A 13,731-nucleotide genomic window follows, 5' to 3' on the forward strand; every position below is an offset into this window, starting at 1 on the left:
CCTGAGGGCATGGGCCAGGGCCAGTCTATTCCCCTACTCACCCCCCCCAACCCCCTGAACTCGGGAGCCTGAGGGATGAGGTCCACTCTCCTCTGGCTCTGCTCAACAAACATTTGTCCACCACCTATGGTTGTGCCAGACACTTCTACTGGTGGCAGTGATCAGGCGGGCTTCCGGGGTGGGGCGACGGGACTGTCGGGGTTTGAGACAGGCAAGGTGGGAGTGGGCAGGTTAGGAGGGGGGGCCACTGCTCCTGAGGAGGCCTCCCCCCTCCCACTTTCACTGGTGTTTTCTTGTACAAAATGACTCTAAGGGGAAGTCTCCACTCTGGGAAACTACCACCTGCCCCCTGACTCTTCTCTTCTCAGGGAGGGGCAGGGGGTGGAATTTGCAACTCAAAACTTTTTGAAAAACATTAAAAAATTGGTTTAACCTGTGATTTAATAGGTAATTTTAATTGTAATTGAGGGAAATGAGAACAGTTTGAAAATGTGGACTATTGCAAAAAGAGCCCCCCCCCCCCAAACCAAACTGGGGGCAGTAACACAGTGTGCCCCGCAATGGAGGCTGGAGGCCAGCTTGGAAAGGAGGCAGCAGCTCTTGCCGCGGTCCAGGGCTGAGGCAAGGAGGACAACGGGCAGCAGGGAGATGCCCCTGAGGTGAAAGGCAGAGGCGTGGGCACCACTTTGGACCTGGGGTGTGTGTCCAGGAGGCAGCTGGAAGTGGAGGTGGGGTCTCGTGGGAAGCCCCCCCTTCCCTCAGTTCCCTTTTCTTGCCTTCGAGGGTCTCTCACCTGCCCCCCACTGTTCCAGATCCAAGCCATTCCCTTGGGATGGTCCTTTCTGGGGGATGGGGGAGGGAGCACAGGGGCACCAGGCTAACAGCATTGGCAGACTCCTGGGTCTGCAGGGAGGGGGGCAAGCAGCAGGCACTGCTTTGACTCAGGAGAGTGGAAACCTGAACGTCAACCTGAAATCAGGTCCAGAGTTCTGCCAGGCCCCCACTTCACAGGAAGAGTGGGGGGCATCTGGGCTCCTTGGCACCAGCCTGGTCCTTTGAGGGTCTTCTGGAAGCAGGAAGCTGCCTCGAGCTCACCTCCCAACTCCAGGTCCAGGGGAGGGCAGAGATCCCCCACCCAGAGACCGGCAGAGATGCCTGAACCACAGTGCCTGTGGCCTACTTGGGCTGCTGCCAGGCTCAAAGGCCCCCCAACCCCCCCAGGGCCATGTGTCCGGGGGCCAGCGGGGTGTCCATTTTCCTTTTAATCATATCTGTGAACCCGGCTCAGCCAAGGCCCCAGTGTGCCAGCGCTGGGTATAGGGGGCACTGCCCAGTTACTCTGAGAAAGGGAAGCGATGCAGGGGGGGGGGCTCAGGCGGCACCAAAGCTGCTTCCACTCGGGCAGGGCCACAGGACATGAGGTCATCGATCCCCCCTCCTCTCACTTCCTGTAGGAACAGGGACCAGGTGAGCCTCCTCTCTGCCCCCCCCTACAGACCCCAGCCCTTCTGCTCCCTTCACCTCCCAATAGGCCGACTCATTCATCTTAAGCCCCCCTGGGGTCTCCCTGGCAGCCCAGCTCCCACCCCCAGGCCCCCAGGCTGGCCCTCCTCAGCTCACCTGCTGCCACACAGGAACACCAGGTTCTGAACCGCCAGGACGGTGGAGGTGTCATTCTGGCCTGTGACCAGGTGCCGATCCAGGACCACGTGTGTGGCATCCGGCTGGCTTGCTGTAGGAGAGAGGGGCCAGGGTCCCATCTGGTCAGGGGGTACCTGGCATGCTCAGCTCTGCTCCCCCACCCCTGGAAGCATGGGGCACAGCCTCTTTCCTCTCCATTGGGAAAAGGGCGGGTGGGCACCAGACTGGCCTCCCATGGGACTCCAAGGCCCCACCAGGAGGGGTTGAGGGTAGGGGGCACCAGGACTGGCAGGGAAGCAGGGACATCCCCCTCCCATGCTAGCCCTGGTCGGGCTGGATTTCTGAGGCCTGCTCCTTCCTCAGCTTCACTTTGATCTCGTGATGTTGGGGGGGGGGATCTGCTGTGCTGCAGGATTGCCTGGGGCCCTGGGGTGCCCAAGGGAGACCCAGAGAGTCCCTGGCACCCTAGTGAACCTCGGGGCTCTGGGCACCACTGCCAGAAGGACCAGGCCTTGGCAGAGTCCTAGGGGACAAGGGGCCAGTCAGCTTCTGGGAGGAAGCTGGGGATCCGGCCAGGCTCTATCATGCATTCTCAGCAAACATCGAACGCTTCACAAGGAGGATGCTCCAGGAAGGGAGGGAGGGGGTGGTGTTGCTCCCAATGGACAGAAGAGGAAACTAAGGCAGGCCGATGGTGAGCGCTAGGTAGCTGGCAGTGGCTTCGGGCCCAGTCCCTCCCCCAAAAGTTGCTTGGGATTCGGTGGGCCCGGTGGGCATGGCACCAGACCCCTCACCGCTGAAGCTGGCACCAGCGTCCTTCACAAAGTCTTCCATGATGATGGGCAGGCTCCCAAAGCCAGGCTGCCGGATGAGCTCAGCCACCGAGGGCTGGGGAGACAAGAGGAAGGGTCCCTTTGGCAGGATGCCAGCCCAGCCCCCCCGGGCCCCGTTCCCTCCAAGCCTCTGCTCCCCCGGGACTCTGCTGGGACTCACCCCAGTCAGACTGTAATCCTGAAACACCCAAGACTTGTCCTCCCTGGTGGCACAGCAGAGAGCAGCCACGCCATGCCCCACGGCACAGATGGGCTCTGGGAACCAAAGGCAGAAGGACGAACACATCAGGCCAAGCCATGACAAAAATAAAAGGGGTGCTTCCCATCTCGGAGGGCAAAGGGGTCCAGAGGGCACCCGGCAGTCACAGGATGCTCCACAGACAGGCCCCTGCCACTGACCTGGGCTGATGTGAAGCGGGGTCATGGTCACTGGGGCCTCTGACCAAGGGGGGTCACATGTGGGCAGCACCAAGAAGTGACCAGGAGCTGCCCCATTGGGCCAGGGGAAGGGTCTCTTCTGGAAGAGTCTGGACCAAGAATGGGGAGTAAAAACTGAAACTGAAAGCCAAGGCCTTGACTTCAGGGGCCCCCATGGGTCTCTGCTTCAGGTGGGAGCCCCCTACCCCTTTCCCGGGGGCACCACCCTCTTGCCCCCAGCTCCCCAGGCAGCAGGAAGAGCCTGGCCCAGAAGCCAGGTGGCTCCCCCAGAGAGGTGGCCTATGAGGGGAGGGGGCTACTGAGGGGAAACCCAGAGAACTGCAGTTGGCCCTGTTCACAGATGAGGCCTAGAGATGGGAAGAACCACCCAGAAGGCAACCCTTCTTAGACCTAGCCTCTGCTTGCAGACATGGCAGAATGGGAAGCTCGCAGGGCCCCGGGACACTGAAAAGTTCTGACCTGTGGCCTCACTCTGGCCCCCGGGGGGCAGGGGCCAGGCAGAACAAGGTAACACCCTGCATGTAGCGCCCTTTGGCTTTATGGGCACAGCTCAGACAGACCCCCGAGGCTTCTCTTCTCTCCAGCCCCTTCTTCTGGCCACACCTCTGTGGCTCTCCTCCAGCTCCCCCCAGTTGGGGCAGTGACTCCCCAGTGCCCAGGCTTGACCCCCCCCACCTCCTGGGGCCCTGAGGAGCTCTCCCCCTCTTGATGCTCAGCTCTCTATCTCTCTGTGAGTCCACTGGCCCCCATTCTGGGTGGACCCAGAATCTCTGCCAGGTTGGAACCTAAACAAGGAAAGAGACTCAGCCAGGTCACCAGGCTAGAAGACCCCTGCTTCATCATGCCAGCCTTGCCTCTGCGCCCTCATCCCTCACCCCAAGTCACTTACTCTGTTCAGTGCTGAAATGCTCTAAGATCCGGGCCAAGTACCCGCTGTTGGCAAGGTCAGTCAATGCCCCTGGGCAGCTGGGGATGAGCAAGGCATGGTACCTGGCACCTAGAGGGGAAGAGAGGCAAATGGCAGCCAGGGGCAGCGGCCCCCCAGCTCCACAGGGGTGGGGACAGGCGGCTGCGGAGGGTGGCCTGCCCTGCAAGGGAGGGAGGGGTTGAAAAACGGAAAGTGGGAGGGAATATTTGTCATCTCTGACATTGCTCCTTCCATCACTTTCAGGGTGACCCTAGCACCTTGGCTCCCCAAAAGGATGCAAGGGCAGCTGGGCTGTGCCTCAGTGGGGTCCACACCCTGGAAGTGTTGGGGAGTCAGAGCAGGGCAGGGTCCTGAGAGCCTGTGTGGCCTGACTGCCTCGGCCTGGCGAAATGTGGCTCACCATCAATGGACTCCAGCTTGGCAGGGCTGGCGTAGGCTTTCATGCGGAAGTCCTGGATCCAGCGCATGTTGCTTTCATTCACACCCACAAAGTCCATGGCCTTCCCCTGGCAGAATGGAGACATGCGTTGGGCAGAGACATGGGGAGCGGGCTGCCTGGCACTGCTTGACTGCCCTTGGGGTCCCCCGGGGGTCTTCCTCCTTTCTGAGTCGCTGGGGTGGGAGGCCCCTTTTCCAAAGCTGGCCTTGTGCCTAGGATCCTGGCTGGTGTCTCTCGGGCCCCCATATCCAACCAGGAGAGCTCCCCCCCTGCCGAATGTTGGCCAGCCCTGGTCCAGGAGGTAGTCTCCCCTCCCCCCAGAGCCTTCCCCCTCTCTTCCCCAGGCAGCACCTTCTGCACACTAAAAAGCCACAAGTGTGCCACTTGCTGGTGCCCACTGGGCCCAGGTGCCTGTGTTCACTCTCCATCTGGGCCTGGGCCTTTCTTCTGACACTGTGTAAGCCCAGAAGGCAGGAGCTGTTTGAGTTACTGCCTGTGCCACCCTAGTCTGTGCCCAACCTGAGACCAGGAACCTACCCAATGCCAGCCAACCCTCTGGGAGTGGCAAGCCCTCTCCTAGCAGAAGGAAGCTGGCCCCTTTCTCTTCTGTTCTATGCCCATGACTCAGCAGCTCAGGGAAGAACCCTGGCCTGTGGGCGCAGACCCACTTTTTGGCTCCCTTCCTCAATGTAGTTTGGGAAATTCTCTCTGGAGACACGGGCTCATGTGCATGCTCCCCCTTCCTTCACACGTGCACGCCAGCCCACCCATACACCCCTTTCTCCATCAGAACCAGTTCAGATGCTGGTCCAAGGCTTGGGCTTGGCACCCAATCCTGCTGACCAAGGCCAGAGTCTTCCTGGGCCCCACCTGGAGCAGGCCCCTGGGGCAGATGCCCAGCAAACTCAGGACCTACCATCACCACCACCACTCCCCTTAGGCTGCATGGATTGCCCAGAGACCCACTGGCACTTACCCCCGGGGTGGCCACTTGCAGGTTGAAGGTGGCGCTGCCCATGGTGAAGCAGTGGAGGAATGAAGGGGCTGACACACCTGGAAGAGAGGAGGGCAGGTCAGGAATCTCTGGGCTCAGGCCGCCTGGAAGGCGCCAGGCTGGCCAGCATCCAGAGGGGCCTTGCTCTGTGGGCATGCACCGTCAACGCATTGTCTAGAAAAATGGGATGCCAACAAGAAGAGGAGGGAAAGGTCATTACAGCAAAACCAAAGGAGAAACAGATACTTGGAGAAGGGCCTTTCCAGCAGAGCTTGCAAGAGAGAGCTGTGGTCACCAGGCCACAGTGGCCCTGCCCTCTGCAAGGAGAAAAGGGCAACGGAAACAAGCCTAAGGTACGGCTCCCACCCTCCAAGGGGCCCCTGATGCATTGTGGGTCAGTCTGGAGAGACTCCTTCCTCTTTCTCTCACCATATCATAGAACCAAGGGTGTAGACATGTCACATGACTAGTAGTTCGGGGTGGGGGGTAGGGGCGGGCAAGAAGTCAGTTAAGGGGGAGACCCCTGGCTTTGTCCCTGGAGGGGCAGGCCGGGCCGGAGATGGTCAGTGAGGAGGAGAGGACTGGGAGACTACCTGGTGACTCCTCTAAGCTCGGGGGCCCCGAGCCTGAACTTCACAAAATGGTAGATTAAGGTAAAAAGCACTCTCAACAGTCACTCTAGCCCAAAAAGATCAAAGACGGGCAAAAGGACCTCAGGCTCACAAAAATGTACATCAGCTCTTTCCTGGGTGCAAATGATGCCTGGCCACTGGGGAGGGTGGCTGGGTACCAGGCCTTCCTGAATTTAAATCCAGCCTTGGACACTTGTGAGCACTGTGACCCTGGACAGGTCACTTCCCTGGCCTCGTTTCTTCATCTACAAAATGGGCTATAAAATCAGACCAGTGTCCCTTCCAGGAATAGGTGAAACAGGGTCAGAGAGAGATGGACCCAACCCAAAAACAACACCAAAAGAGGGTGAATGTGCCACAGTGCTGCAGGGCCCTGAGAAAGGAGAGGAGGAGGGGAGACTGGCGTGGCCCCTGGTCGAGGTGAGGGCACAGAAGTGGCTTAGACGAGGGCAGGGGCAGTCCTTGGGGCTGCGGGTCATGCCGGGCCTGGCACAGAGGCCGGCTCCCCCTCCTGACAGGACGGGGACAGCACCTTGGCCATCACCAGAACTGTTTTTCTAGGACCAAGCATGCTCATTACCGTGGTTTCCTTTTTTTTCAATGAGGGAGATTCTTTTTGGTCAATTAAAAAAAAAATATGGAATAATGTTTTTTAAAAAAAGAGAAGAGACAGAGAAGCCTCTTCACCAGCCCAGCTGGTCCAGGGGGTCAGGGACGAACAGGAGCTCCTGTCCACTTAGCGCCCCCCACTCCAACTACTGTGCCACGGTCTCCCCGGCAGAGTCCTCGGCTTCACTACGACAGAGGGGCTGGGCGGGCGACGCGGGGGATCGGGCAGTCATTTCTGACCTCCCCTGGGCCTTTGGCAGCCTCCCCCCAACTGCTGGTCCCCCAGGCCGCCCACACCCCACTCCTCCAAAGCGACCTTCCCAGCCTTGATGCTTGCTCAGACGACGCCCCTTCTCCCCCTGAATGATGAAAAGAGCTTGCCAGCCTCCCAGAGTACCCTAGGACCCAGAGGGCCGGGCCTGGGGGGCCCAGCTAGGAGCCGCCCCCTCGTAATTCTCCAAGGCGCGTCCGGAACGTGGGGCGAAGGTGACAGGAGAGGGCGAGTCCTGCAACAAGGGGCGAAAGCCGGGCCCAGGCTGGGGGCGGGGAGGCCGTGGGGTCCCATGGAGTGGGGGGGTTCGGAGGCTCCGACCCAGGGAACAGCCACAGGGAAGCTAAGGCCCCGGCCCCGGGGGAGGGGGTCCGCCCGGGTTTCTTTTTTCCCTTTTTGGGGGGGAGACGGAAGGGGGGGCAGCTGGACCAGAAAACAAAGCCGGGGGGGCCCCTGGGGGGGGCAGGGGCGCCGGGCGGGGGACCCCGGGGGACCCCGAGGCCGCCCTTCTGTGCCCGGGAACGTGAGTCAGCAGGGACTTGCTCCCCGAGATAAGCCCCGGGGCCCGGGGGGGGCTTCACCCCGCGCCCCAGGGCCGGTGGGCGTGCTCCCCCGGCAGGGGGCCGGGGGGCGTGGGGCGGGCCGGGCTGACTCACCGCGGGCCGCGGCGCTGGCCACGATCAGGCAGGCGGGCCGGCTGGACAGCCGCTCGGACGCCATGGCCCCGCCGCTCCTCCCCGCCCGGCCCGGCCCGGCCCGGCCCGGCCCTCCCGGCCGCGCGTGCGCGGCTCCTGACGTGGCCCGGCCCCGCCTCCGGAGCGGCCCCCCAGCATCGCCCTTCCCGCCCCCGGGGCGCCGCCGAGGCGGAGGAGGGGGCGCCCCGGGCCCAGCCAGGCCCCCCCCCCCAGGCCCGGCTGCTCGTCTGGCAGCGCGTGGGGCGGGCAGCGCGGCCCCGCCCTGGGCAGGGGGCTCAGCGGCTGGCATCAGGGTACCTCACCAGGATGGCGCGCCTCCCCGTGGTGGCCGAGAGCGCCGGGATCCCCCAATCCGTCCCGCCAGGCCGGCCCGGGCTGGGGGCACCCATTGGCCCTGGATGCCCCCCACGCCCTCACGCTACAAGAACCGCCGGAGCTCCTGGGGCGGGGGCAGCCGCTCCTGACGGGTTAAAGCCTAGTTTCTTCTCGTCTTTGGAGCGGGAGTAGGAGAACTGCCTGGGGCCGTTCCCCCTTTGTTAGGGGTTCCCTAGCCCCCCCACCCGGTGAAGGCCAACGACACCCTTCGTTCCTCACAGCCATCCGTGGGGGAATGCTCCAGCGAGTCACGGTCCACGGACACTGTGGAATAGTATTGCTCTGTCGGATGGTCGGATCCAGAGAAGCACCGGATGATTTACGGGATCCGATGCTGAGCGAAGGGAGCAGAACCCGGAGAACAAGGTCCAACAGCGGCTCGGGGAGATGAACAACCCTGAGCTCCTCTCTGTAGTCCAGAGAGCCGGGACAACCCCCGGAGACCAGCTCTGGACAAGGCTCTCCTCATCCGGAAGAAGAAAAACCGAAAAAGCGACTCTTCAGAATCTGACGAAGACTTTCTAAAATGATCTCTTCGGTATCTCTTTCCCTTAATCCCAATTCATGATCCCAAAATAACTAATCTGTAGACATGTTCACGAGAGATGTGTGTGTACAATGTGAACCTGACTGTTCACTGCTGGGGGCGGGGAGGAAATGTTGTAATTTAGAAATATGCATATGAACAAATGTTCAAAAAATAGAATAGATGAACTCTTGGTGGGGGGGAGCGGAGGACAGAGGGGCGTGCTCTGGTCCATAGGGGCGTGAAGAGTCAGATACAAGGGACCAACGATAAATCTCTCCCCGTTCCCTGGTTCTTCCTCCACAATAGCTACTATCTTGATGTCTTTAAAGCACAGTTCTGACCAGGTCAGTGACTCCCTTTTACCTCTTGCTTGGTATTTCAAGCCCTTGCTCCGGGGGTCCGGGCTGGTCTCACTCTCCTCATCAAACACTCCCCATCCCAGCCTGGGTCCCGCATCCCAGGATCCATCTGTGCTGCCTTAGCCTTCATTTCAGGGGAATTTTCTTAATTGTTTCTGTTTAGATGGGGAGAATCCCTTTGTTAGACCAAGAGGACCAATGCCATGGGTGACATCTTGACTTGCATCAGATCGAAGACAGACAGAACCACATGGGGACATCAGCCTCACTCTCTTTTCCGGAGTCAGCAGAGTCCGGCGGCAGGATGATCAGGACGACGATCGGGGCGACGGGCGATGTCTCAGGAGGCGGTGGATAGGACCCCGATGTCTTTGACATCTGACCAAGCTCTAAGCTGTAGGAACAAGCAGTTCTCATCCACCCTCTGGAGGGGGAAGTCTTTGGGTGCTTGGGGGAGACACCCCCTAACTCACTGAAGGGAACTGAGCCCCTTTGCTTACCTTCAATCTGGTGTAGCTGGTCTGCTGAGATGGTTTTTCGAGGACCAGATCCAGGTCCAGTTTGCAGGGACCACTGACCTGCAACAGGGAGGAAAATCTCTAGTTTCTTTCAAATCCCTGCCCCTCCCCCAGTAATAAGGCACTTCCCCCCTCCCCAAAGGACAACGTTAATCATTTTTATGGCCTAGGCTACTGGCCAAAGTCTAAATTCTCAGTCTTTAGTGGAGGATCATGAGTTTGGAATTTTTTTGAGTTTGGAATTTCTATCTTTCCTATTGTTAATTGTTCTAACGATCACAAGAAGGCAGATGATTAGAATTTGGAAAACCTGCCTTATTCTCTTATTCTCTTCACATAGGTTTCTGGTATTTGTTAAATATTGAATCAGGTACAAGATAGACAGCCATCTCCTCTAACCAATGTGTAACCTGATTTCCTAGCCACCAAGAGGTTGCAATGACCCCTTGTTTGTTTGGGGTTTTTTAAATATAAATACTCCCTCTCTCCCTCTCTGTTCAGAAATGACCATAATGGCCTCCACCTTTATGGTAAATCTTAGAAAATAAAACTTCATGTCTAACTTCTATTTTCTGTCATTTTATCTTAACCCCATATTTTTAAGGTTTACAGCTTTTTTGTGCCATGACTGGGATAAAAGACCATCATTTGATTCTGTTCCTCCAGATTGTTATCTGAAGAAAATGACAGCCTTGGAAGGAAAGATGTCAGGAACTTTTCAACCTCTACTATTTTGAACTCATGTTTTAGTTAGCAGTTGTCGGATTAGACAATTTTGAGTCGGAAATGGGGTAGGGCCCTTTTTTTAAAACCTTAAAATGAGGTATCTACCGCATTTCAACTCAATGGAAGTCTTGTTTTGATTTAGATCAAGATAGTCACTGGAATTTTCCACTGGTTTAGGCCTCTTGGTTATTGAACTCTTTGTCTCTGAAGAGAATTTCCTCTGGTTGGGCCTGGGTATCCCTCTGTGTGTGTGGTTGCTATTTGGGGGTTTCTGCCTCTGACATCCAATAGTTTTGTTTGAGTGTGTGTGTTTGTTCAGGTATCTGTGTTTATTTCTTGCTTTTTATTTGAGATTTTAGAATGAGAGCATGGAGATGGAATTTCTTTACCTGGAGTTTGTGAAGTGACTCCTGTCACTTGCATTTCCTCTCCCTTCACCCTTCAAACAATGTCTTTTAATTGCCACCAGGAAGGTCCCAGAATCCCAGGATCCCTGCTCCTTTCTCCCTCAGAGATATGGGTGTTTGGGAATGGTGAGATTTTAAAAATTTGTTTTGTTCTCTCTAAAAAATCAATCTCGGGGTGGCTAGGTGGTACAATGGATAGAGCACCAACACTGGAGTCAGGAGTACCTGAGTTCAAATCCAGCCTCAGACACTTAATAATTACCTAGCTGTGTGGCCTCGGGCAAGCTACTTAACCTTCATTTGCCTTGCAAAAAAACCTAAAAAAAAATTTAAAAAAATCTATCTCTACCTGGGTTATGTGGTTTTTTTCTCTTCATTGGTTGTGTTAGTTGATTATTGTATTTTCTCTGTCCTGATTGACCAAATATATTCTGTTTTATTTTTCCTTCCCCGCCAAGGAAGTAGGGTCACCTTTCATTTCTCTACAATTTGGGCTTTTTTAAGACTGAAAATGGGAAAATTGGAATTCTTCTTTCAAGATTGCAATTTTGGCATACCCTAGAGTATTTTTAATTCCGAAACTGCAGTTGGAGGAGGGGGAGCCTGTTTTTCCTATTCCTAGTTGTAAAGTTTGGGTCAAACCCTCATGGCCCATTCATTTCTTAAACTTGTTCTAGAAGTTTGACTGTATAGCTTCTCTTATTACATTTATATTGGAGGCTGTTCTCCTTGCCCCTACACCTCTATCTCTCTGTACATCTTTAAAAAAAAAAAAAGATAGCAGAGGGCTAGCTACTATTTTAAAACTGAAATTTGTTTTAAGAAAATGGAACTCATAGAGGGCAGCTAGGTGGTGTAGTGAATACTTAATAATTGCCTAGCTATGTGACCTTGGGCAAATCACTTAACCTCATTGCCTTAAAGAAATAAAGAAATAGTACAACATGGAAACAAAGTAAAGGCTGACAAATTGCTTTCTGTGGCGGGGGGTAGGGGAGGGAAGTAAGATTGGGGGGAAAATTGTAAAACTCAAAATAAAGACAATCTTTAATATATATACCAAAAAAAAATAAAGAAAAAAAGAAAATGGGAGTCAAAAAATAGATATTTGGATTTTTGATTGGGTATTTTAAAGGTTTCAGAAGTTAAATAAATGTAAAATATACTGTTGATTTGAAAGATATAAGTGCTGTAAATTATGTTTCCTATTTCTGTATTTTAAATCTGAAGAAATCAGACAGAAGGTAATGCAAAAATGTAGTATTGCTACTTTTTTGAGTAACTTCTCAGAATAACTACAATGTAAATAAAATCCATAAGCAACTGAGTTGATTTCTAGCCCCAGTTTAAATGAAATTAAAATTCTAAACTATAAATTGCTCCTTTTATTTCTGTGGGTTTGGTATCTAATTGTTTAAAAGACTAATTTAAAATTATTAAGAAATAGCAGATTATCATCTAATTTAGGATGTCATCATTTTTAAGATTTCAGGGTCTAGCTCTATGCCAAGGAATTTTATTTTATTATTATTTTTTTTTAGGTTTTTGTAAGGCAAACAGGGTTAAGTGGCTTGCCCAAGGCCACACAGCTAGGTATTTATTAAGTGTCTGAGACCGGATTTGAACCCAGGTACTCCTGACTCCAGGGCCAGTGCTTTATCCACTATGCCACCTAGCTACCCCTGCCAGGGCATTTTAAAGAAAAATATAGTGATTTGACTTCTTTGAGAAACTGCAAAGATAAGCTTTCCCTTTGGAAAATTGAGTTTAAACTAAGAGAAAGGGTCTGAGATAAATATAAGAAATTTTTTGAAGTTAGCCACATCTTGTCAGCAGAAAGTAATTTTCTTCAGGCCAAAAAGGTAGTTTGTGAACTGATGACCACATGCATATAAAGAAAAGAGGAAAATATCTATTAGAAATGAACTTTATTTATAAATCCAGATTTACTTTAATTGAGACCAGATTTTAGTCCTGAAGGGAAAAACACAACAAAGGGAACAGGGTTACCCATTATTGGCTAGTGGGTATTAAGAGATTTATTAAACTATATGATCTCTTGATGGACTGATATATGCAAGGTCATAAAAATATATTAAAGTTAAAATGTTTCAAGTTTTTAAAATGCTTAATTAGGATTATGGTATTTTGATATTCCTAAATGTTCTAATATTAAGAAATACTGGAAATTGTAACAGCTAGGATTATTAATAAGAACAGATTCTGCATAAACTCAACATTTGGAAGTTTCAAATTGTTCTTTTGATAATGAATAGAATGAAGAAAATTTAAGTGAAATAAGTCTCTTATGTAGTATTTGTATATTACTGCTTACTCTAATTCCATTGTAATTAAAATAATAAATCTCTCCCGCCCTAAGTTGTCATTAGTGACATTCTGTATGTGGGGGTCAAACCTTTGGGAAGGTAACTGTTGATGGTCAGAGTATGATGTCAGTCATAGATATGTGTGCCAGTTTTCTATATATATAATAATCTATATATATATATATATAATTATATATATAATTCTATATATATAATAATCATTACCTGCTTTGGAAAACTGACCACTATTCTATCATCCATATTTCTATATAATAGAAAACTTATTTTTAATATAAATATTTTATTTGTTTTCCAATTATATGCAATAGTAGTTTCTAACAGTCATATTATACAAGGTTTTGAATTTTACAATATTCCCCCTCCCTCCCTTCCCCCCCCACAGAGAGCAGTCTGATAATCTTTACATCTGTTTCCATGATAGGCATAGAGCAAACTTGAATGTCTTGAGAGAAAAATATATCTGTAAGGAAGAAAGAAAATACGAGAGATAGAAAAATTATGTAATACATAGGATGATTTTTTTAAATTGAAAATAATAATCTTTGTATACAGAAAGGATTCTCCATCACAGATCCCATAAAATTATCCCTGATTATTACACTGATGGAGACAGCAAGTAATAGGAACTCATTCAAAGTTATTTTGGTTATGGTTTATAAAGTTCTTAAGATTCTTTTTTTTTTCAAGGCAATAGGGTTAAGTGGCTTGCCCAAGGTCACACGGCTAGGTAATTATTAAGTGTCTGAGGTTGGATTTGAACCCAGGTACTCCTGACTCCAAGGCCAGCGCTCTATCCACTGTGCCACCTAGCTACCCCATAAAGTTCTTAAGATTCTTAACTGAAGTACAAAGAAAATCTTGTAATACTAAGAAAGTTTTAGAAACATCAAGTTGTAAATCCTTATCCAGAATTTTCTGTGTTGAATCTTTTTAAAAAAAAAATTGGGTTGTTCTTCACCAATTTGTTTTTGCCAAAGGATATGTTTCTT

General features: G+C 52.2%; 1 protein-coding gene across 5 annotated transcripts; it reads right to left on the minus strand.

Annotated features, from left to right (window-relative positions):
* Positions 1-434: 434 nt before the first annotated feature.
* On the minus strand, positions 435-9,288 carry GATD1 (glutamine amidotransferase class 1 domain containing 1). Of its 5 annotated transcripts, none has more exons than XM_074230744.1 (8): positions 9,244-9,288; positions 5,256-5,332; positions 4,241-4,346; positions 3,802-3,909; positions 2,635-2,729; positions 2,436-2,529; positions 1,621-1,732; positions 435-1,448 (listed from the first exon to the last, which is right to left on the minus strand). In XM_074230744.1, the coding sequence occupies exons 2-8, from the start codon at positions 5,295-5,297 to the stop codon at positions 1,442-1,444; spliced, it is 564 nt and encodes a 187-aa protein (XP_074086845.1). In that variant the 5' UTR covers positions 5,298-5,332; positions 9,244-9,288; the 3' UTR covers positions 435-1,441. The 5 variants fall into 5 exon arrangements, with proteins under 5 accessions (XP_074086845.1, XP_074086843.1, XP_074086841.1 ...); XM_074230742.1 differs by lacking the exon at positions 9,244-9,288 and adding an exon at positions 8,075-9,025; XM_074230740.1 differs by lacking the exon at positions 9,244-9,288 and adding an exon at positions 7,442-7,530.
* Between the last annotated feature and the right edge of the window lie 4,443 nt (positions 9,289-13,731).

The sequence above is a fragment of the Macrotis lagotis genome, chromosome 3, assembly GCF_037893015.1.
Source record: "Macrotis lagotis isolate mMagLag1 chromosome 3, bilby.v1.9.chrom.fasta, whole genome shotgun sequence".
Classification (NCBI taxonomy): domain Eukaryota; kingdom Metazoa; phylum Chordata; class Mammalia; order Peramelemorphia; family Peramelidae; genus Macrotis; species Macrotis lagotis.